This window comes from Ambystoma mexicanum, chromosome 5q (genome assembly GCF_040938575.1).
Source record: "Ambystoma mexicanum isolate Mex_15411 chromosome 5q, UKY_AmexF1_1, whole genome shotgun sequence".
NCBI classification, from domain to species: domain Eukaryota; kingdom Metazoa; phylum Chordata; class Amphibia; order Caudata; family Ambystomatidae; genus Ambystoma; species Ambystoma mexicanum.
Genome location: NC_090933.1, coordinates 755,348,857 through 755,370,177, shown reverse-complemented (window position 1 = coordinate 755,370,177; position 21,321 = coordinate 755,348,857). Strand labels below are relative to the sequence as shown.

Below are 21,321 nucleotides of genomic sequence, written 5' to 3'. Positions count from 1 at the left end.
TGTACTCTAAGTGCCCTCTATACGTCTGCTCTACCATTACAAAATGGCGCTCCATCACGTGTCATGTTCGGTGCTGTCACACTCACATATCCCGCTCGTCTCTCTCCAAATGTCAGCTCTCTCCATCTTCGGAAAGCTGCTAGGTGGCCTTTTATGTTGCCCACTGCTAATGTCATTCCCGCTGTCATTCTTCAAAACTTCAAAATCCATTTACCCGCTCCTGAAGTCAAACTGGGCGATTTACATTTCAAATGATCTTTATCCATCTGCGACCACGGTATATACTTTGGTCTCCTTCCCCCTTTCTCTAATAACAGGAATTGTGTAAATCCTGTTCTATAATCGTATCCACCCAAGCTCGTCTTCCAGGTGGGGCTAGTTTGCCCACTCTTCTTCCTGGCAATTACCTTAATCTACTTACATAAGGCGGGGACATTTCCCCTACGCTATGTGTCTGGCCTTGTAGTGGTTCGGGATATTGTATAGGTTCAGGTGTTTTTCCTTCCGGCTCTCCCAAATCTGACCACTTTACCCATCTTTCTATGTTTGGGTCGATCGAAGAGCCACATGTGCCTTCTGGTTGCATTCTCTCATTATCTTTCCTTTCTTTGTCTGACATCATTATACCACAACTGGTATGGCTGTTATCCCTTTCCTCATCATCAAGATCTAGTCTGCTTAGGGACAGCATTCTATGCTGGTCCATCATTACGCCATCCAATCTGCCTCTTGTTTCTCTCAGTGAGGATCCTTGGATACTCCCTCTTGTCTCATAACCATCTTTTCCTCTCATCTGCCTGTAAAGTTCCCTTTTTTCCTATGCCCTCTGCCTCATGTTCATAAACACAAGTTGGTACTGCAGGTATCTCGTGCAGCTCCTCGAGGGGCTGTTGTGACCTTCTCTCTTCCTCCCATTGTTCTCGTTCTCCAACTGGTATATCACATCTATTTCATCATCTCTTTGTCCCCTACTCCTTATTTCTTCTGTACTTCCTCTTCCTTTCTTCTCTGGAACTTTCTTTCAATCGCTATGTTTCTAGTTCCTCATGTTTCTTCTTCTCCCCATCTTTTCCATCTCTCTCCATTTCATGTACTTCATACCTTCCTCCTTTTATTTCCTCTTTGTCCTTCTCATCTTTGTATGCCCTTTCTCGTTCCTTTTCCTTTCTTTCCCATTCCTCTATTTCTTTAATGTCATCAATACCCTTTACGTCTAATTTGAGTAATATCTGTTCTTCCATACACACTTCTGTACAATTGTCACTTCACTGGCTCTATTGTTCCCTCCTTTTTGTCTCTTGGTCTCTTCCTCTATCTCTAACAACCTGCTGTCCCTTCTTTCACAACACTCCTCCTGTTCCTTTCATACAGACATATATTTGCGTCCTTTAATCTTACTTTCTTCTGTACTATCTTCACTACTTTAAGTGGGGGTGTTGCATATATCAGCTTAATATACCCACTGATGCATTTAACTCCTTTAAAGGATCAAATCCCTTTTTCTCACTGATCGTACTCTGGTCCTCAGAAGGAGAAAGAGGAGCTGAGGGCATTGCACCCTCCCCTTCATGTTGATTAAGCATCAACTCCTTCACGGCCAGGTCTTCTTTCTTGCTCCGATACATTTTCTATAGCTCAGAAATAGCTAACCTGTTTTGTAGCCTTTTCCCTGTGTACAAAGCATGTACATATGTTGTCATATGTTGAATAGTGTTCTTGATAGGGAACCCTCTTGAGGCCAAGGCATGCATATGTTATCAGCTGTACCTTTTAGCCATTCAGCATGATATTTCCTAATCTTAGGTGTGTACCTCAGTAATGTTTTGCACAGGTGTATAAGGAGAGTGTCCCCCATGATAACAAGTCGTTTTTAACTGTCAATACTTAACATATCTTTTATTATGCTATTACTTTAATCAATTAGCTTTACATCAACATTATTCTTTCCCTATTTCACAATACTTCATATATTGCAACAATCAATTCGGACAAGCACTATCAATCGCTGCCAATTCTTCACAGAATCTTTGCAAAAAAATCTTTCCAAGCCTACACAATAATATTCTCTTTGCGTCTTCGTTAAAGTTCTATAGATTCTCACTATCCTGTTTTATCATTGACAATCTAAGAATCCTATCTTGCTATATTTCTTCTCAACTGTTACCCTCCGATGAGTGGTGCTAATTGCTTATTTTAAGGGTCTGATAAGCAGTCAAATTATTATCATCATTTCCAATCTACAATCTAAATTATCACAACTAATAAAATCGCAGGTCTTTAACAAATCAAATCCTTACACTAATATATTGATAAGCACAAACAAAATGTCCACAGCAATTTATACAATCTTCTTTCTTACTTTCTCTAGTAAAAGTATCTCATCCACATTTTACTTCATTTTCGAGTGTGAAATGCATCCTTCTTTGGCCTTGCCGCAAGAATCCTAATCTTAATACTCCATCTTAAAGTGTGATGCATTCCCTTCTATCCCCTTGAGAATAAGCATTTGAGGTATCTCTCTACTTAAATGAATCCTGTTATGTTTTCCTGACTTTATATATATTTACACATGTAATTCAATCCCTGCCCTTTTGTTTGCCACTTTCGATGTTCTACTTATGTCTGTTGCGGAGTTTGAGCCCTTCAGTACCGACTCTTCCCCAATCGACCACTTTGCATTCAGTCCGCGGTGCGCCTGTGGGGACCGAACAGGAATTTCTTCAAAGAGGCCCCTGCCAACCGTCTCAATTACATGCATTATTAGGCTCTCCACAGGACACTCAGAGTCTGGATCTGAACCATCTGCACCGCTACCAAATGTACAATAGCACCTGGAGTGTTCCAAGTGCCGAATGGGATTACCAAAATAAACCATCTCGGGCCCAAAGAACCGGACAGACTCAAGGAAGATGGCAAAATACTACTTTCTTATCAGTTCCATAAAGTAGGGAAACCTGGTGAACAAACAGATTGCAGCTCACATACTCTCAATGCATTTCAGTTACACAAAATGTACGTCAGCTATTACATCATCCTATGTGGCTAGCAGTAAAAACCTACTAGGTGTAGGGATTGGTTAAGCAAAACCTATACATTTAGTTTGTATAAGTGTTGTTAACATTTGATGCCCCTTATCAGGTAGGCACGCCTTGCATTACCACCAACTACAAAAAATACAGATAACATAATACCAGCAGTGGATAGGTCCATGCAACAATGTATGGTCCATCATTACATACACCCTCCTGATTGGTTGGCATTCTCTTACCAACCTTGGACATTCGGCTCATTAGCTGTCTGAGCACAAAACATCTCATATACCTTCAATATTGTATTGGGATAATACGAAGTGTCAAACAAAGCGCTCTCTTGCTGTTCTTCCAGTATGACAGAGGTGAGAGGTTGGGCTCCATAAGTGACGTGGACATCTGCTTCACTACAGTCACTTCAGCAGCTTTTGACATGATCAGACACACAACCCTATTCTGAATCTGGCTTTCAGAATTCTGTACTACAATGGCGAAAATCATTCCTGATGGAACCAAAAGAACCTACCTACCTACCCAAAGAACCACCTACCCCGATCAACCCAAAAACGAGAAACATCAGCTTTGGCGTACCACAAGGAAAAAGTCTCTCACCACTTCCCTAACATTTACATGGCTTTGCTGATGAAACTCATCAAAACACACAGATTCACATGCTACTCCTAGTCAGAGACACAGCTTATTTTTAGGAAGACAACCAACAATGATGCTGACAATGCTGTTAATAAATGCCTCATCAAGATAAACCTATGGATGGCTAATAACCTAAAACTAGACCCAACCAAAACAGAAAAAATGATCACACCACAAAACGGCAACCAAACACAAACCTCTCTCACCTGGGCCCAAGGAATGGGAATACAAAGGGAAACCTCAACTGTAAAAAAAACTTTTAAAAATAAACCAGGGAATACTAAAGGACATTGGTCTCATTCTAGAGCCACAGGTTAATGCAATAGTGAGAACATGTTTCTACCACCTACACTTAATAAGAGGCATCCTCCCATACATTAACACTCCACATCAAACCCTTGTCATTATCTCCCTGTTATTATCGGGAGTAGACTGTGCAAATAGCCTATACCTAGGAACGCCCACCACCTCACAAAACACAGTGGCAAAAATCATCCTCAGACTAAACAGGAACACTTCCCCCAGCCATAAGAGGTCTGCACTGGTTACTGGTTAAATAAGAACCAATTTCAAGGCTCTCTGCATCGCACATACAGCAGTAAATGGACAGGGAGCAGAATTTCTCGATTCAAAAAATCACCCCGTACCGGACAAGAAAAACTCTGAGATCAAGTACTGACTTGCTCATAGAAACAAGGCACTATCAGGAAACTAAAGTCAGAGGCACAGCTTTCTCTATCCTCATAGCCAAACTATGGAATGACCCAGGACCACCTGGCTTTTTTGGGAAAAAACTAAAGACCTAGCTATTCAACTTTCCAGGATAGAAACAGACCAACAACCAGATACTGGTCATGTCTTTCTGGGGGGCCACATTTTTTCCATACAATGCCCAAGCCATTCCGCAAAGGCATTTCAAATTCAAACTCCTAAGTTAGTGGATTGACAGGACCCAGATAACTTAATGTGCCTAACATTATACCCCAGTGTGTCAAGAAAAACACATTCACTTAAGACAGATACAGATTCCCCAAACAATCCCTACAATATCAGCTTTGCATATTCTGTTCTCCAGACCCAGACAAACTCAACAGTGCCATACGAAGTTCGCATACCAGTGTGAAGGTTGATGCCTCAACAAAGATGAATCTCACAGTTGCACCGTGCCCAGAGGGTTTCCACAACTCAATACCCAAAACCTACTCACTAACTCCTCCTCAACCAGCCTTACTCACCACACATTGACCATAGAGTGAAAACCCACTTGCTAAACTGCCATAAATTGCACATCCTCTCAAACCAACTCACAAATCCCTCCCCACTCTACTAGCTTCAAACGCCTGACAAATCAAAGATTGGATGCCTCACATCTCGCAACAATACACCTCCAGCATACACAACAAACCACACATGCACAAACGCCAGTTACTCATGATTCTACATACATCAACAGCTGAGCACAATGTCGGTCTTTCACCTCTTCTTCCCCTAACGAACCCAGAACCACGAGATCGCCTGGAGACCATAATAATGGCAGCTTTGGGCGATATAAACCTAACATATCATACTAATTAAAAGTAAAACTGTTGAACAACACTTGTTGGAGAGCCTCCATGCATTTACTGAACTAAGAAATGCAGGTACACAATTATCCCTTCAGAAAGCACAGTGGTTCAGAGCTAAAGCACATTTTCTAGGCCATGATATCAAGGCTGAGGGTATGACTGTATGTGTGTATTATCGGTTAGCAAGATGTTCACAAGCAGACCAACTCTAATTGCGTGAAAAAGCGATCAATGTCCAAGTATCTTATTGTGGTGACTGCCCTTGCATACAAATTGGGGGGCACCTTTACATTGGTTCTATTTTAATAAAACAAAAAAATGACTCCTAGTGAAGCCTGTTTCTTTTCTTCCGGATTGTGGGTGGGATTGTTTATCGGGGGTGTTACATTTGTGATGGCCACTTAGTGAAAAGAGCAACATATCAGAAGATATCTCAACAGTGTAAAGTGACTTAAGAAGAAGGTTCACATCTGAGAAGGAGATCAGAGGGCTAAAGGGTCGATAGAGAGACGAAAACAGTGAGAGGAGCAGGCAGGAGGAGTTGCACAGTGCCATACTTAAAAGAGGACATGGTAATGCCAGAGTGGGCAAAGGGGAAGTGGTGAGAGCCTTATTGATAAGGAACCCCACGCCACCACCATTCGCAGACGGTCAGAGACCGTGGGAAAAGGCAGCAGAGGCAGTGTATAGAGCTGCAAGTATATGTGAGGGGTCAGTAATGTGAGGCAGACAACTACTTGTAGTGTTCTCAGTATTTGACATTTTATAAATAAATGAAAATGCAAAGAAAATCTAACTAAGCCTACTCTACCAGGGAGTTCCCTACCTATACTAGGTTCTAGTGAAAAAACGCCTAGCATATGATATACTAAGTCATTTATAACGTGCCTGTACACAAGTGTTTCTAGCATACACAAACCTCTAGCATACACAAAACTCTCCCTCACACTAAACAACAAAACATTCAAAGTAAATCATAAACAACATAAAGAAATGGTTACCAAATAACCAGCGACATGGGCAGCTTCCACTTGTCCTCGGTCGATGCCTTTCCAGGAATGTCCAAAGTCAATATTTACATATAAAGCTGAATGTATATATATGTGTGTGTGTATGTTTTTCCGGCTATACAAATCCACACCATTGAACCCACGTCTACCAAATTTTGCACGGATTCCTCTTTTGTCTGGGGCAAGGGGTGTGTGTGTGTGTGTGTGTCCGTGTGTGTCCAAATCCAAACCGTTGAACCCACTGCTACCAAATTTTGCATGGTTTACTCATTTGCCTGGGGGGCAAGATTGTAGTTCATGTTTGAATGCAAAAAATGTACTCTGTAGACACCCTCATTTACTGATGGTCACCCCGCTTCACTACAGTAGGTACTAGGAGGAGACAATTTGGAAAAGTGTCTGGAGCAAAATGTTCGATATGTTGGTTATTCCTTTAAAATGTATTACTACTGTATACAGTTCGAAACTGTTTATTAAAGCATGTTGAAAGGGAATTAAAACATTTTTTTTTAATTTTATCACCCCACTCCAAATGGGGAAATGGCAAGGGTACAGTTTACTTAAGTTTCTTTGGTCTAAACCTTCCCAATGCCCCAGACACTAAACCATTAGATACGCTTCAAACAATGCAACTTTTTGCTAAAATTGTTTTTATATCCTTTTTCTTTTGCAATTATTGTCCCTTGACAAATTTAAAGTTATTGTTTTGAGAATTTTAAAGTTGTTGCCACAGTTGTCTTGACAATTTTACAGTTGTTGCCAACACGTGTTTCGACCTTTCACCTTCAGACTTTCCTCAGGGATAACAAATTATCATAGAACATTAATTCGAACATAAACATTATAAGCAAAATATACATTCAATGATACATACGTACAAATCAACAGTCAGGTCAATGACCGGTCAGAACAGGAGGAAAAAGAAAATAAAACACAAAAACTAATAAAAACTGATACTCTCAACAACAGTTCATTTCACTAAAGAATTCAGTTTGTTAATTTGTGGGCTACTTTATAACTATTCTTATTCATTTGATCACTAGTTATTTCAAAGGCACCTTACTTTCAATGGACCAGTGTAATCTAATGTCCACCACCAAGGATCCATTATTTTGTAATAACCTCAATATGGGCTTATTAATTTTTTGTTTCTTTACAATTCATTTTTCAGATTCACCAAATGTGATTTAAATTCCTACTTCGTATCTCATTCCATTCCTTGAATAACCTAATCCAAATTGAAAATTCACAATGAAATCATACCCAACTCACATTGGTACAACCAATTAGTTCTCTACTACATATTTGGCCTCATAATTGTGCCGGTCTGGAAACAACGGTGCCAGTAAGCCTACCAGCACTGTTGTTTCCGGACCGGCACAGTACAGGTTTGCCTGCCGGAGCCACTGTGCCTGATAGGGCAGACCCTGCCGGACACAGCAGCCACGGTAAGCAAGCCGTAATGGAATCACTGGCACTGTTATTAATGGTGCCAGTGTTTCTGTGTTCCCCATTCCCATTGAGTCCTATGGGACTGAATGGGAATGGGGAATTACAATTTACCGGCAACTGAATTCCGGAACGCCAGGGTTGTAATCCCTCGGTGTTACCAGCAAGCTAGGTGCAGGTAAATCTTACAAGTCTGGCGGCAACACGCCGGTAGCACCGGCAGGGTTACTGCCAGAATTGTAATGAGGCCCATCACGAAATCCTGAATATTGCTCTACTTAGTCAATCGCTTCACACCACAGAGTGCTTTTCTCTTAAATTCAATGGGATCATTTCCCAGTAACACAAGTCCTGGAAAGTGATAATCCACATTATTTATTGTCAATAATTCATCCAATATCCATCCTGATTTTATAAGTACTACGGTAAATCAAACTCCAAAATTGAGCGTATCCCCATCTACTTACCTCTGCTAAGCTTAGTTTAGCTTCAAGGACATCTCAAGCAGCAGAAGGCTGTGCTACACATGGCGCGAGGGATGCATATTGTTATCTCTATTTTGTATTATCCGTGACATCAGATGTCGACGTCCTACGCCACACATGCACACGTCATTGTTTTTATTACATATTTCCGCTTATAGTGAGGTTACGGGCATGGAGTAAATCAGAGTGTGTTTTATGACTTATACCTTCCATGTGTTATCTTAATAATAAATAGTGCACTTGATGCGCAATCAGAGATAATATGTTAAATTTGTCATTTGGCACCATGAAGGTAGCAGAAATTCTTGATATTATGCCCTATTTAGCGTCCAGAGTCTTTTATAATACATTTTGTTTGAATATATATTTGAAACATTTCTATATATTCAATGAACTACGACAGTGCATTATAATAAATATATTTTGTAACATCAGAAAAAGACAGTCCTCAAAACAATACATCAACGTACTGTATCGTGCATGGTTCACATCCTAGATTAGAGAGTAATCCCGCTGTACTGTAGATTACAGTGAATATTCACGCTGTAATGCGTGTATTATGTCCAGAAGCAAGAGGCGCCCATGTTATCGTACATCAGGTGCCTTTCCCATCAGATCTCCAAAGAAAACAATACGCTTGTAACGCAAACGAAGCTAGCTTGCTAACTTGGTCCTTTACCATCAGTATTTGGGATTTCCTCAAATGTGCTGAAGCCATTAAGTGACTGAAACATGCAGCACAAAAAACGAACATCACTTGGAAAAACTCTGCCGGATCCAAAGCGAAAATCAATATCTAGAGCTTCTGAAACACAACAACAAACAGTACAATTTGCCTACCAGAGGACAAGAGCAACTTTATTCAGGGCAAATGAGATGCCAGAGCACAGAAGCAAGACTTGCCGACATGAGGACAAGAGCAACATCTTCCAGGGAACATGAGACACCACTCGATTAGGACAGGGGCAACACCGGGTACTCCAGCTAGTCTTTCATAAAGAAAAGTAAAGTCTTGAAACAGTTCTTAAAAGTTCCAAAGGAAACAAAAGTTCATCAACAAAAATCCACTGGTAACAGTTAACAGTTCTTCCTCCTTTGGTTGAAAAGTTCCCTTTCCTATTTCCACAAAGAAAATGGCACCAATGGTAATCCTGGATAACCTCCTTCCAGGATAAGCTTGACAGTTCAAAATAAAAGTACCACTTCTGCTTCAACAACTGTTCTTTTTGTAACTTTTGTAGTGTCTTTGGAAACTTGTCAGGATGCTTCTTCTAAGGGGGTTGCTTCCCTCTTGACAACTCTCTTCTGCTAATTACTACTGCTTCAAACACCTTCAATAAAATGTTTTTGGACAATATTATAGACAACCAGAGTCCTGCCAGTTCTACTGCTGCTTGGTATTTCGAGGATTTATCAGACAACTTAAAGACAAGACTTTTCGACAGCCACAGGTATGCAAGACACTCTTCCTTTCTAAGCAACAAGAAGGGGGCAGCCTCTTTGCCTCTTATGTCTGTCTTACAGCTACTACTGGAATCTACCTTGGCTTCTAGACTGCTTCTTACAGTGGCAACAGTCTCAGCGCTACAGATTGATTATTTCCTTTAACAAGCACCCCTTCCCCAGGTTTATGCACACCTTCTTCAGTCCAGCAGTTACCCCAAAGCTGTATTGCCACCATTCCAGCCTTGGATAACCTGGTCACCCTTCTATTAAAGGACACTGGATTGGTAAAAACTTTGGAAACTTCAACATATAGGTGTTTAGTTCTTTTTAGGGCAGGTTTCACGTTAGAAAGGGTTTTTCTACTGGCTTGGGTAATGCTTGCTCTTTGTGTTACTTCAGCAACTTCTACAATTAAGAGGTACTTTGTCTGGATGTTACAAGATTCAGGTTTCACTTGAAAAACAAAATTAGGTACACGCGACCACTCTTTGATGGAGAATTTCAACTTTAAAGTCTTGTGTTCTCATTCATTCATTCATTCATTCATTCATTCATTCATTCATTCAGAAAGCGGCTTCAACGTGAATCGCGGATCACCATCATTCTCACATGAGCTTTCTTTGATGTAAATAGTCGTGCAACAATTCGGGAATGTCAGCTACTACCTTTTGAGTGATTACAAGTGGCGTTCTCCCTCTCAAAAGGAAACAGGCGACACTAAAGCAATTCAGTACAACAATGGAAAATGAAGGTTTTTCCTTATACGCAAGCACTTTAACTTGTTTTAAATTTCTGAGTGATTCATTTTCTTTGTTGTCTAGACTTCCCACGGCAGCTCCAAAACACTACGGTTGCGGGCGGCTCCCACTTCCCTACTTTTCTTCCTGCTACTACTACTTCAGGAAGTCTTGGAACCCAGACCACGCTGCAGCACGGGTGTCTTTGATCCGGCCTCGACCATGGAGGGTCTCCTTCTCCCCTACTTCCCTCAGTTTGCTTCTGCAGATGGACCACAGCTCTACAGTCACAGCTATTAGGAGCACCTGGGGAAACCATTAACTTCTTCAAGTCTCTCTCAGTGCAGCCACAGCTAGACAGGGTTTGTGAACACAGACCAACTCAGAACCTGCAGGTGCTATCTGCTCTTCTCTCCTCCTAGCATCCCTCAAGTGGGCACACTTCCTTGTGAACTGCCAGCCTCGAGCTCCTTCCTACTGCTCCTTCCTTCCTGCTGCAGCCTTTTATGCCTCTCAGGTGGAGCAAATGACTTCAGGTGCAGGCCCTTATTGTTAATTGCCTGACCCTGGCAAAGGCTGTTAGGCCTGCTTGCCTTTCCTATACTTTTGCATGTCTCTTCAGCTCTTTTCTTCGTCACAGTCTGAGGGATTCTGGTACACGTAGTTCATTTTAAGAAAACAGGGGTTTTCCATTTCTTTTACACTTTTAAGGGTGGTTGTAATTCCCTTCATATTTTTAGAAGATGGATTGTGAGTTTTAATCTCAGAGACAGAAGATGCAGAGAAAGCAACCCGCTCAACCATTACCCGTTGTGTACCCTTGATATTGAGGAGGACATTTAAGCTCAGAGATTAAAAAGACATGTTCTTTTGATGAAATAGCTTTAGATATGAGTAAATACCAATGTTCAAGATGCCACTGAGCAACCACTGTTTTCAGTGATCTTATCCACAGACGGTTGGTTGACTATGGAATGTTAGTGGTCGACAGTGGCTGCATTTTATTTATTTATTGAATAGTTAAAAGTCGCACTATATATCGAACATGGTGTTTCAAGGCACCACAAGACCATAAAAAGGGGCAGGGATGGGACAGGGGAGATAAACAACAATAACAGTCCTACTAGACCTTGTGACATTTGGATCGCGCAAGTGCAGTAACAAGCAGTGCAGGGGAGGGAAGTGGAGTGGTGGAGGGGTCAGTGGTAAGTGAAGGTCAGGGAAGGGGACATAAAAATGCAAGGGGAAGAAGGACGAAAGAGCCCAGGTGCTAGACCAGTGCTGGGGGGGGAGCCCAGAGGGCAAGTGACAGGGCATGCCAGGGGCAGACCACTGTCTAAGAGTGAGGATGGGGGTGGACCAGACTCGGCAGGAATGCCCAACCTACTAGGCTAGTGAGGGAAGGAGGCCTGGAAGGATAGAACTGGTTTGAGGGAGTGCTGGTATAGACTGGTCAAAGAGGGCCTGGTGCCCTGTAAGACTCATAAGGGGCCAGGCCGCCAGTCGCAGCGGCAGATGGGAGCATTAGCCACGGAGGGTGAGAAGGAAGGAAGCAACAAGCTACTGACCTGTAACTGTTGTTCACCAGCATGGGTCTGGCATGGATTCACATGCTCATGAATATTCCCCGTCGTCAGGCTGGGAATCCTCGGTAAAGAAAAAATCAGTATCAGTTTCGTTTCTGATCTGTCTTTCTCAGTAGTAACCAATCACTGGTCTATCGGTCATACTGCCTCCAGCCAATGACTGCCCTCTCCCTAAGTCCTGCCTCTGGCAGCCATCTTCAGATTTGGTAGCACGCAAAGTGGCAGTATGACCAAGTGAAGAGCCGTAGAGGGGCAGGAGGGAGGGTTTGCATGTGAATCCATGCCAGACCCATGCTGGAGAACAACAGTTACAGGTAAGTAACTTGTTCCTTCTCCAGCATGGGGTCTGGCATGGATTCACATGCTCATGAATATAAGAATACATAGCAGTACACATGCACAACCACGGGAGGTGGCAAGGCTCAACATTAAGCATTACATAAAACTCAACATTAAGCATCTCTTACCTCCCCACCAGGCTCACCTTAAGCGAACAGGTTGCGCAGCACTGCCTGGCCGACTCTGGACTCCTCCCTGGAATCCCGGTCGACGCAGTAGAATCTCGTGAAGGTGTCCGTCGCCTGCAGATGTCAAGCAGGGGCACACCAGACAAGGACGCCGTGGTAGCAGCGATCGCTCTGGTCGAATGGGCTCTCGGACGGCCGGGCAACGGTCGTTTTGCCAACCGATGACAATGCATGATGCAGCCGGAGAGCCATCTGGAAATGGAAGCCTTTTAGAGAGCCTTCCCTTGGTTCACAGGTCCAAAGTTCACAAACAGCTGTGATGTCTTCCGAAAACTCTTTGTTCGGTCCACGTAGAACTTCAGCGCTCTATCACATCCAGCGAGTGCAAAGTACTCTCGGCCGGAGACGAAGGCAACGGGAAGAAAACAGGTAGCACAACGGGCTCGTTGAGGTCGAAGTCCGACGGCACCTTGGGCATAAACGAGGGGTGTGTCCTCAGCACCACCCTTGTGTCATGAAAAGTCAATTATGGAGGCTTGCAGGATAGGGCCTGGATCTCTCTCAGTCGTCGTGCGGAGATGATGGCCATAAGAAACGCAGTCTTCCACGACATGAATTTCAGCGGCGCCGAATGCCACGTTGAGTTCCCACGCCGGGGCAGAAACAATGCGACTTGCGACGGGACCAGGTGGGATTTGGGAAAGTTGATGGAGAATCCCAGGTCTGAGAGCAGCTGGACGGTCTTTGCTGTGTGATCCACGGCAAGCTCCCTTGTCCCTGCTCGGATGAGCCAGTCGTCCAGGTAGGGGTAGACGTGGATCCCCTGCAGGCGCAGCCGCACCGCCACCGGTGCGAGGCACTTGGTGAACACCCTGAGTGCCGACTTCAATCCGAACGGGAGGGCCTTGAACTGGTAGTGCCGTCCTTGGACCACAAAGCTGAGTAACTTTCGGTGACCTTTCAGAATGGGGATGTGGAAGTACGCATCCTCCAAATCCAACGACGACAGGAAATCGCCCTCCTCCAGTTGTCCCAGCACGTGCTGGAGGGTGACCATCCGCAATTTCTGTGTCTTGATGCATTTGTTCAGCTGTCGCAGGTCCAGGATGGGGCGCCATCCTCCTGTCTTCTTTTTTTACTAGGAAGTACCTTGAGTATACTCCGGAGCCCCAGAGCCTCTTCGGGACGAGCTCGATGGCCCCTTTTCTGAGCAACGCCCTCACCTCCAAGAGTAGTTGAGGGACGTGATTTTCCTTCCTGACCACGGGTGGAATGTGGGGGCACTTTTTTAGAAATTCTAGGGCGTGCCCCTGGTCCAGGGCGTCCAGCACCCAACGGTCGATGGAGATGGACTCCCACACGCTGATGAACTTCGCCAGCCGGCCTCCCACTGTGGTTCTTCGGTGGGGGCCCGACCTCGCTGTCGGTTCAATCTTGCTTGGCGGACACCTAGCCGCCTTGGCCTCCCTGGCGATGACGGTGGGTTCCCCCCCGACTTGCCTTGTCCTCTATAGGCTTCCTGCGACGAGGAGCGGGCCGCTTGGCAGTACGTAGAGGAGCCAAAGCCGAATCCCTTGGAGGCACTCTGCTTGCCTCCGGCGCTCCTAAAGGACGGCCTCCGTTGCCGGAGGACCCCTAGGGCCGTAGAGGTCTCTGTGTCCACCTTGATGGCTTGGAGGGACTCGTCCACCGTTTTCCCAAACAGGTTCTTCCCGTCGAACGGCATGTCCAGCACCTTGGCTTGCACATCCTGGCGGAAATCCGTCGCCTTGAGCCAACCTTGTCGTCTAAGGCAAACGCTGTTGCCTAGCTGGCGTAAACCGGTGTCGGCAATGTCCGTTGCCACCGTAATGGCGTGGTCCGACGCCACTTCACCTTCTTGCAAGATCTCCAGGGCCTCGGCCCTCTTGTCATCCGGTAGGAAGTCCAACAGGAGGGCGATCTTGAACCATAACTCCCTGTCTTAGTGGGCCACGATCGCGAGGGCGTTGGCTGCCTTAATCGTCGTTGCTGCCGACGAGATAACTCGTCGTCCCATTGTGTCCAGCTTCTTCCCTTCGCCGTCCGGCGGGGAAGTTGACGTTGAGACCGACGACCCCCCCCCCGCTTTCTTCTTGGCCGCTGCTGAGACGACCGAGTCCGGGGTAGGTTGTGCCCTAAGGCACAGAGGGGCCGCGTCAGAGACCCGGTACTTCTTCTCGTACCGATCCTTCTTGGCAGGCGTCGTAGCAGGGTTCTTGAGAAGGGAGAGACCCTCGTCCCAGATGTCATCCAGCAGAGGCACGGTGAGGACTGACTTCCTGGCCTCGCGCTGTTGGTAAAGGAAACCTTCCTTCTCCTCGGGGCAGAGCTGAAAAAGCTTGGATGCCCTGGCGATCATTGCGTGGAAAGATCCGATCTCATCGGACGGGGAGGCCCGGGCTGGTGATGGGAGCTCTGCCCCGTCGTCACCGCCGTCGTCGTCGTCGGTACCTGTCGTGGCCATGTCTGTTCCCGTGTCATCCCCAGGGACGGGAGATGTGGGTAAAGGCCGAGCAGGCCGTGAGGGCTGAGAAGGCGGGGCTGGGTGGATCCATCTTCTCTTGTTCGGGGGGCTTCCCGCCGGGACCGGCTCTGGTTCCTCTGCCCGACCTGGTACCGGCTCCTCCGTCGGTGGCAAGGGCAATCTCGTCCTTATCTCTGAACATAAGGATTGTATCGCCAATAAAATGGCCGCCGCGTTATCCTGCGGCTCCGGAAGCGACGGGAGGGACGGCTGACTAGGACCCTCGCCAGTGCCGCCGTCACTTTCATTGTCACCCCCATGGGGACGGGCCTCCTCGACGCCCTCGTCGAGGCCCTCTAGGACTTCTGCCAACTCCTCCTCGGATGTTGTGTCCGTGTCCACAATGGCCACTGGCCCCCCCTCTTTTTCTGCCGGGGTCTTCACGGGGGTCTTTTCGATAGGTCCAAAAGAGGCTTCCCTCCGCGGAGGCAGGGAGACTCTGGGCCCCGAGGTCGCCTCCACTGGTGTAGCCTCCACAGGCTGCGCCAGGGCCGCCACGACTCTCTCGATAGAGGCCTTGGCCTGGTGAATCAATGCCTTTACCGCCTTAGGCGCGTTTGAGGCCTTCACCTTGGGGGGAGGGTCCCCGCCTCGCTCCCCCTCGGCCGAATCCTTTGAGATCGACCGGGGCCTCTCCAGAGGCTTACCCGGGTTCTCAGATTTCCTCTTCCCCGAACCAGAGCGTTGGCTCGTGGTTGATGGTGCCGGGGAAGGCGCGCCCTGCCTGGCAGCCGAAGAGCCCGGACTCGCGGTGCTTTGTCTTCTGTTGGGCCCCTGTCGCTGGGGCGCCCTCACAGGACTTAGAAGACCGCTCGGACTTCTTCTTCTTCTTCTTCTCACCTGACGGACTCCTTCCTTCCATCTAGTTGGAGAGACGAAGGTGTCGGTCCCTGATGGTCCGTTCCGACATGTTCCTGCAAAACGCACAGTCCTTCTCCACGTGCGTTTTGTCCTCATGAAGGCAGTAGAGACATTTCGAATACTCATCCTCCTTGAACACATTCTGTAGCTGGCATCCAGGGCAGACCGTGAACAGCTTTCCGGGCATCGAGTTTCCTTTCTCCTGGGCCATGTTCGGGTAAGCCGCAGAAACTTCTGGAATCCTCCAAGAAGCGTAACTCGACAAAATCTTCACCCTTGAGGGGCGTAGAAAAATCCGACACGGATCCCCGTTAATCGCATGTAGAGACGGTGGCTTCAAAAGCGACTGCAAACATAAATACAATGTTTTTAAAGCTGCGGTTTTATTTCTAAGTTTTCCGGGCTCCTCCAGCCCGGACAACTTAGAAAAAAAACCGCAGCTAGTGCTTATTTTTTGTAAAAAAAATAAATAGCACTTACAGAGATTCAGCTGCAGCTTTCCTGCTCTGGTCTCCGGTCCGCGTCCTCCAAGTCCCGGCACTAATGAAGGGAAAGCCACCCAGCGGTAGACTTTGTTTACTACAGCTGGCTGGCTTTTCCTTCATTAGTGCCGCAAAAGCAAAAGCCAGCACAGGAGGGCCTCCATTTCACAAAATGGCTGCGCCCCTGTGCTTGCTTTTTCGAATTTTGAGCTTGAATAGCTCAAAATTTTACATAGGAAGTTTTAAAACGGAGGATGCTAATATTTTATTTTTATGTGGCCTATCTATTTTTTAAATAAAAATTTTTACTAGACCATCCCTTTAAATGTTTTCCTTCCAGGCTTCAAGAGAGAGGTAGGATGGGTGATATAATAGCAGTTAGAGTAGATAGGGGAGCTGAACTTGCACCATGAAGGCAGGGGGGGAGAGAAATAAACAGAGGGACTGCACAGTGCACAAGGAACTCCCCAGGCAGCCTAGCAGCAAGACAGCCGGAGACAATCTAGATGATTTTTTAAATAATAGTTATATAAGACTATTCCCACAGTAAAACAATTACAAATGTGACATTCAAACAAGTCACACAGCACTAGAAATGAAACGCATGCATTCACTCACAGTCTACCTTTACTCGATACACACAGGCTCGTCTTCCCACTTCTATATGATATGTCTTGCTGTTTGTGCTTATATAGTTGTTAATAGTTAATATTTCAAAGACGAAGGGTTATTTCAATTAAAAAAGGCCTACAAAGGTAAAAGCTCTGTACACATCTGAGAGGCAATGAATTAGTAAACTGACAATGCTGAGATATATGCAAGGTACACTTTAAAAAAAGTGAATAAGACCACACTACACTTTGGTTATGTTTTGTGGGCAACATCAAAGCTTGCCTAGTGATTCTGCGTTTCAACATACACGTGAAACATTTACAAGTGTTGGAATAATCCATCTTGGTTTCCTTGAAAAGAAGCACAAGGTTCATTTGCCTGCAGAGAATGAAACGGGTGTTGCAGTCTCGAATCTCCGAGTGTGCATCAATGTAGCGCTGGGAGCCATCTTAGTGGCAGTGGAATACATACCTTGCTTAAAGCCTCTTGATGAAGAGATTCGGCTTTTTCTAGGGCATTCCTCGTGTTGGCGCAGTCTTTTTTGTGGTCCTGCATCTTGGCAAGATTCTCCTGAAGCTCGGTGGCAGCAGAGTCCAGTTCCTTTTGCAGAAGCGATGCTTTTTGATTCCATCTTTCCAGGTCAGCGGAATGAGATTGTTTGGTGAGCTCCAGATCAGACTGCAACTGATCGATCAGCTTCCGTTTACTCTCAATCTGAAACATGTACAGTACATTAGATAAAGCTGAAACACTTGCATCATAATTAGCAGTCTTTCATTTAAGGAACATGCACAGCTCAACTTTAAAACATCAACCGACGTCTTAATGGTGCACGCTCTGCAAGAGGAGTATGGCCTCGACTGCCAGTAGTGGGTCGCTACTACACCAGTGGCCCACCCTGTATTGCGGAAAAGCGTGCATCAGTAGGCCTGACCTTCTGCACGGCAAATCAGTCCTCCTCCTCCTGCAGGTGTGGCTGAAACCTGCGGAGACTTGCTAACTTCTGTGAAAAAACACATGAACATACAAAGCTGCCCGTTGTAATGTTGAAACACTCAGAGGGAACTGGTGTCAAATTACTCATTGAATACAGGTTCCAAACAGGTTCTTGTCCTCATCGGCGCCCCTGTTTGAGATGCGTTCATCAGAATTCTCTCAGAATCTATTTATAGCAAGTACGTGTAGCAATCCTAAGGTTTACGAGATAAAACATCTCCCTTCATTAACCCCTGTACTACAGAGAACGTGCATGCCATGTTCTTGGCACTCCCGTCCCGGTGCTAAGCACGAGATATACACACTATGAATGCATTTACTGCTAACAGAGCTCAGCACTGCAGACACATGCACGTGGAACTGTAGAAGAGTTTATAAAAGAATGTCATAGGTGAGCGTCAGTTTCTATTCCTCAAATTCCCGTTATTCAGTCACTTGTTTTGACTCGCTTTTGCATACACTGTTTTCTGTAAAACAGATCTCCCTCCTCTTCAGGAACAGACCGACTTGAATCATTTGCCTTTATACATTCCAGACACGCGCATCCTCCCTCTTGACAGCCCAACTAAAAAGGTCCTTCATCCGCATACGTCTGCTATATTTAGAAAACACTGGGTACGCTGGCTGACCGATACCGAGACCCCCACCTTCAATAATGAGGGCTTTACCCTTGTAATGGGGGTGCTTTGTTTTTTTAACCTTCTCTGCCCTGGACAACTGGCTTTACCGTGTAAACTCTCTTCACTTTTGTTTACATTTACGCTGCGACCAACGCGGAATTCTATGGTTAGGCTTTCTGCACATGCGTTTCAAACAGGGATCACTCTGCCCTAGGGCATTTCCTGAATCTACTGCGAGTGTTTGTGTGGATCTAAGTTCTACCATCCCCAGGGAATGTGGGAGGAACAGTGCAGAGTTGTGGAGTGCACCGTCCCGTCTTTTAATAATATTGTGCATTTCAGTAAACTTGTCCCATTCTCAGTCATCAACTTGGTGGGAACAGCCTCTCTACTAAAACATGTTTTAGAAAAGCCATTTGTTTACTTGTGCTCATCTTCCCCAGAAACTTTACTTTAGGGAAATGACTATCATCAACAACTACTAAGGCAAACCACTTGCTATGGGATAGTGTCTGGGTAGGGCCTGTAATGGTGAGTGGTGAATACTGCTGTGGTATGTCCCAACCACCAACCATGGAACTCCACAGACAGCCTTGATTGGCAATGTACATGCCTTGTGCAGTTTTGAATTAAATGTTGTACCAGAATTGTTCGAGATTGAAGTAATAGCTACCAATCTATGTAAGACTTTCTGTCCTTCTGTGAGGATGGGGAGTAACGGGGTTCATGGACAATAATGCCCATCAGATATGCCGCAGACAGACAAACTTCACGGCTTACCTGCAGCTTCTGGAGCTATGTGGTGAATGGGACCGCCGATGAAAGAGGGAGGGGAGCTGCGCGGAATGGCACAGAGTCTGGTCTGGGGCAGAAAACACTGCAATGTGCTGGTGTATTGGCTTGACAGAAATGCTCTAACAGGGTGCTGAAAATGATGGAAGACATTCGGACGACCTCAGCAGGGACAACCCCACAGACCGCAATGGGTATGCCTAGGAGCGACCAGACAGCTGATGAGGTGCCGATCCTGGCGAGAAATATGGCAGCAGCTATGAGGAGACCTCCAGACGACAGGAGGCACTATTTCATAAGGATGATACACAAAATTCACCCATAAGAATAATTGAGGAAACTCCTAGTTCATCTACCTCAAAGGACTGGTCTATCATTGACTTGGGCCAATCCTCGTGTGTTGGAATTTCCCAAAATGCAAGCTTTTCAAATGAGGCAACTGCAGATAATTTACCATGCTCCCCTCCTTTGTCTGAGTCACAACAATCACGGTCCCAAAATGTTTCCTTCTCTTTAGTGCCTCCGACTCCACGAAGACCCATGGCCCGGCCAGTGGTTAGGACGGCTCCTCTTTCCCAGCCGCTGATAGAGATCACCATATCAGAGATAAATACTGCAATTGTTAGTCTAAGTCAAGTTTTTGAATCACTTAATATAAAGTTAGATAACCAGGCTATACAGATAAATCAAATAATGGAATGGATGGCCAGGACTGAAGACTATACTAGCAAAAAAACAGATACGGGTGGAAAACGCGACTCAGACGGAGGGGGCACCTCCTAACTTGAATCAAGAGCCTATGGGTTTGAAAACGCTGCCCACATTAGGTCTCCCTTGCTTTGATGAGGTCATTAGCTCCGCTCTTATAAACACCTCTGCCGATTAAGAACATCTTGGGGGCAAAACAAATGATCAAACTGATACCCGGTTCTGTGTCATATGATATTTTTCTCCCTGAGAAAGGTGGTGTTCAACCACAGGTCATAAAAATTGACAAATGTCTGCCCAAAATCCAGGGTAAGAAAACCAAAAATATGAAAAACGTAGTTGCAAAAGCACAACCATCATCCAAGCAATTTGCAATGAAAATTATTGCTTCTCAAAATCAAAAGCAAAACACCTGTCGTGCAGTGGTCAACAAATACAAAAATCTAAGGAATGAAAGGGAAATGAATCCTAAACCGGGACATAGTTTACCTCCCTACCATCCTTTGGATGAGCTTGTAACCGCACTGAACGTTGCTCAAGGTAGTCATGATAAAGAGAATGACCGGGTAGCAATCAAGCCAAAGATTTCTGAACCGGACATAAATAAAAAGGTGCCGTCTAACTCATTAGTGGGTGATGAGAAGAAGGCGCAAGAAGAATGAAGAAAGGAAATCAGAGAGGGTGGTGGATGCAGATATGTCCTTACAAGCAGGATCAATTTACCCTTTGTCACTCTACTATATTGAGCATTTTTGAAAATGTGCTGAGATATTACGTCTGGGGACACAGCCCAAGTGGAATTTTTGGATCTATATGACCCTACCACGGTTAGACTATGGATCCCCTCTGGAGTAGTACTCAATACAATTTGGTTGGCTAAATTTGATTTATATGATAGAGGATTTCTTATTTTGCAAGATGTTAAAGAGGCTGACAAGGTTGATATAAAGAATGATGCAACATCATGTGGGTGTCTGTGCCAAAAAGCCACATCATTGATTCCATCCTCCATGAAGGAATAACTAAGTTTAAATAGTCTACAATGCCAGAATAATTATATAATCCGCGGGTTCTCAATCAAACTGGCAAGTTGGAACTCGCGGGGTCATCGTCATCTATTAAACCCAAATTTAGATCATATCAATGAACTGCAAGAAACTTGGCTGATAAATAAACCTTCATGGGATGATCATGATATCGCTTGCCTTGGTGCCATGCAGGCTTCTCATGGCCACCCAACTGCAGGGCTCTTGGTAGCAGTGAAAATGAGTGCGGGTTTC

General features: G+C 45.3%; 1 protein-coding gene across 3 annotated transcripts in view; it reads right to left on the bottom strand.

The window, feature by feature from the left end:
• The window catches only part of LOC138497642 (polyamine-modulated factor 1-binding protein 1-like), a 2,990,269-nt gene that overhangs the window by 1,921,215 nt on the left and 1,047,733 nt on the right, over positions 1–21,321 (bottom strand). For all 3 annotated transcript variants that reach the window (XM_069621239.1, XM_069621237.1, XM_069621238.1), the window contains one exon: positions 17,397–17,639. In XM_069621239.1, the coding sequence (XP_069477340.1) occupies positions 17,397–17,639 (243 nt within the window). The remainder of the gene's footprint in view (positions 1–17,396; positions 17,640–21,321) is intronic.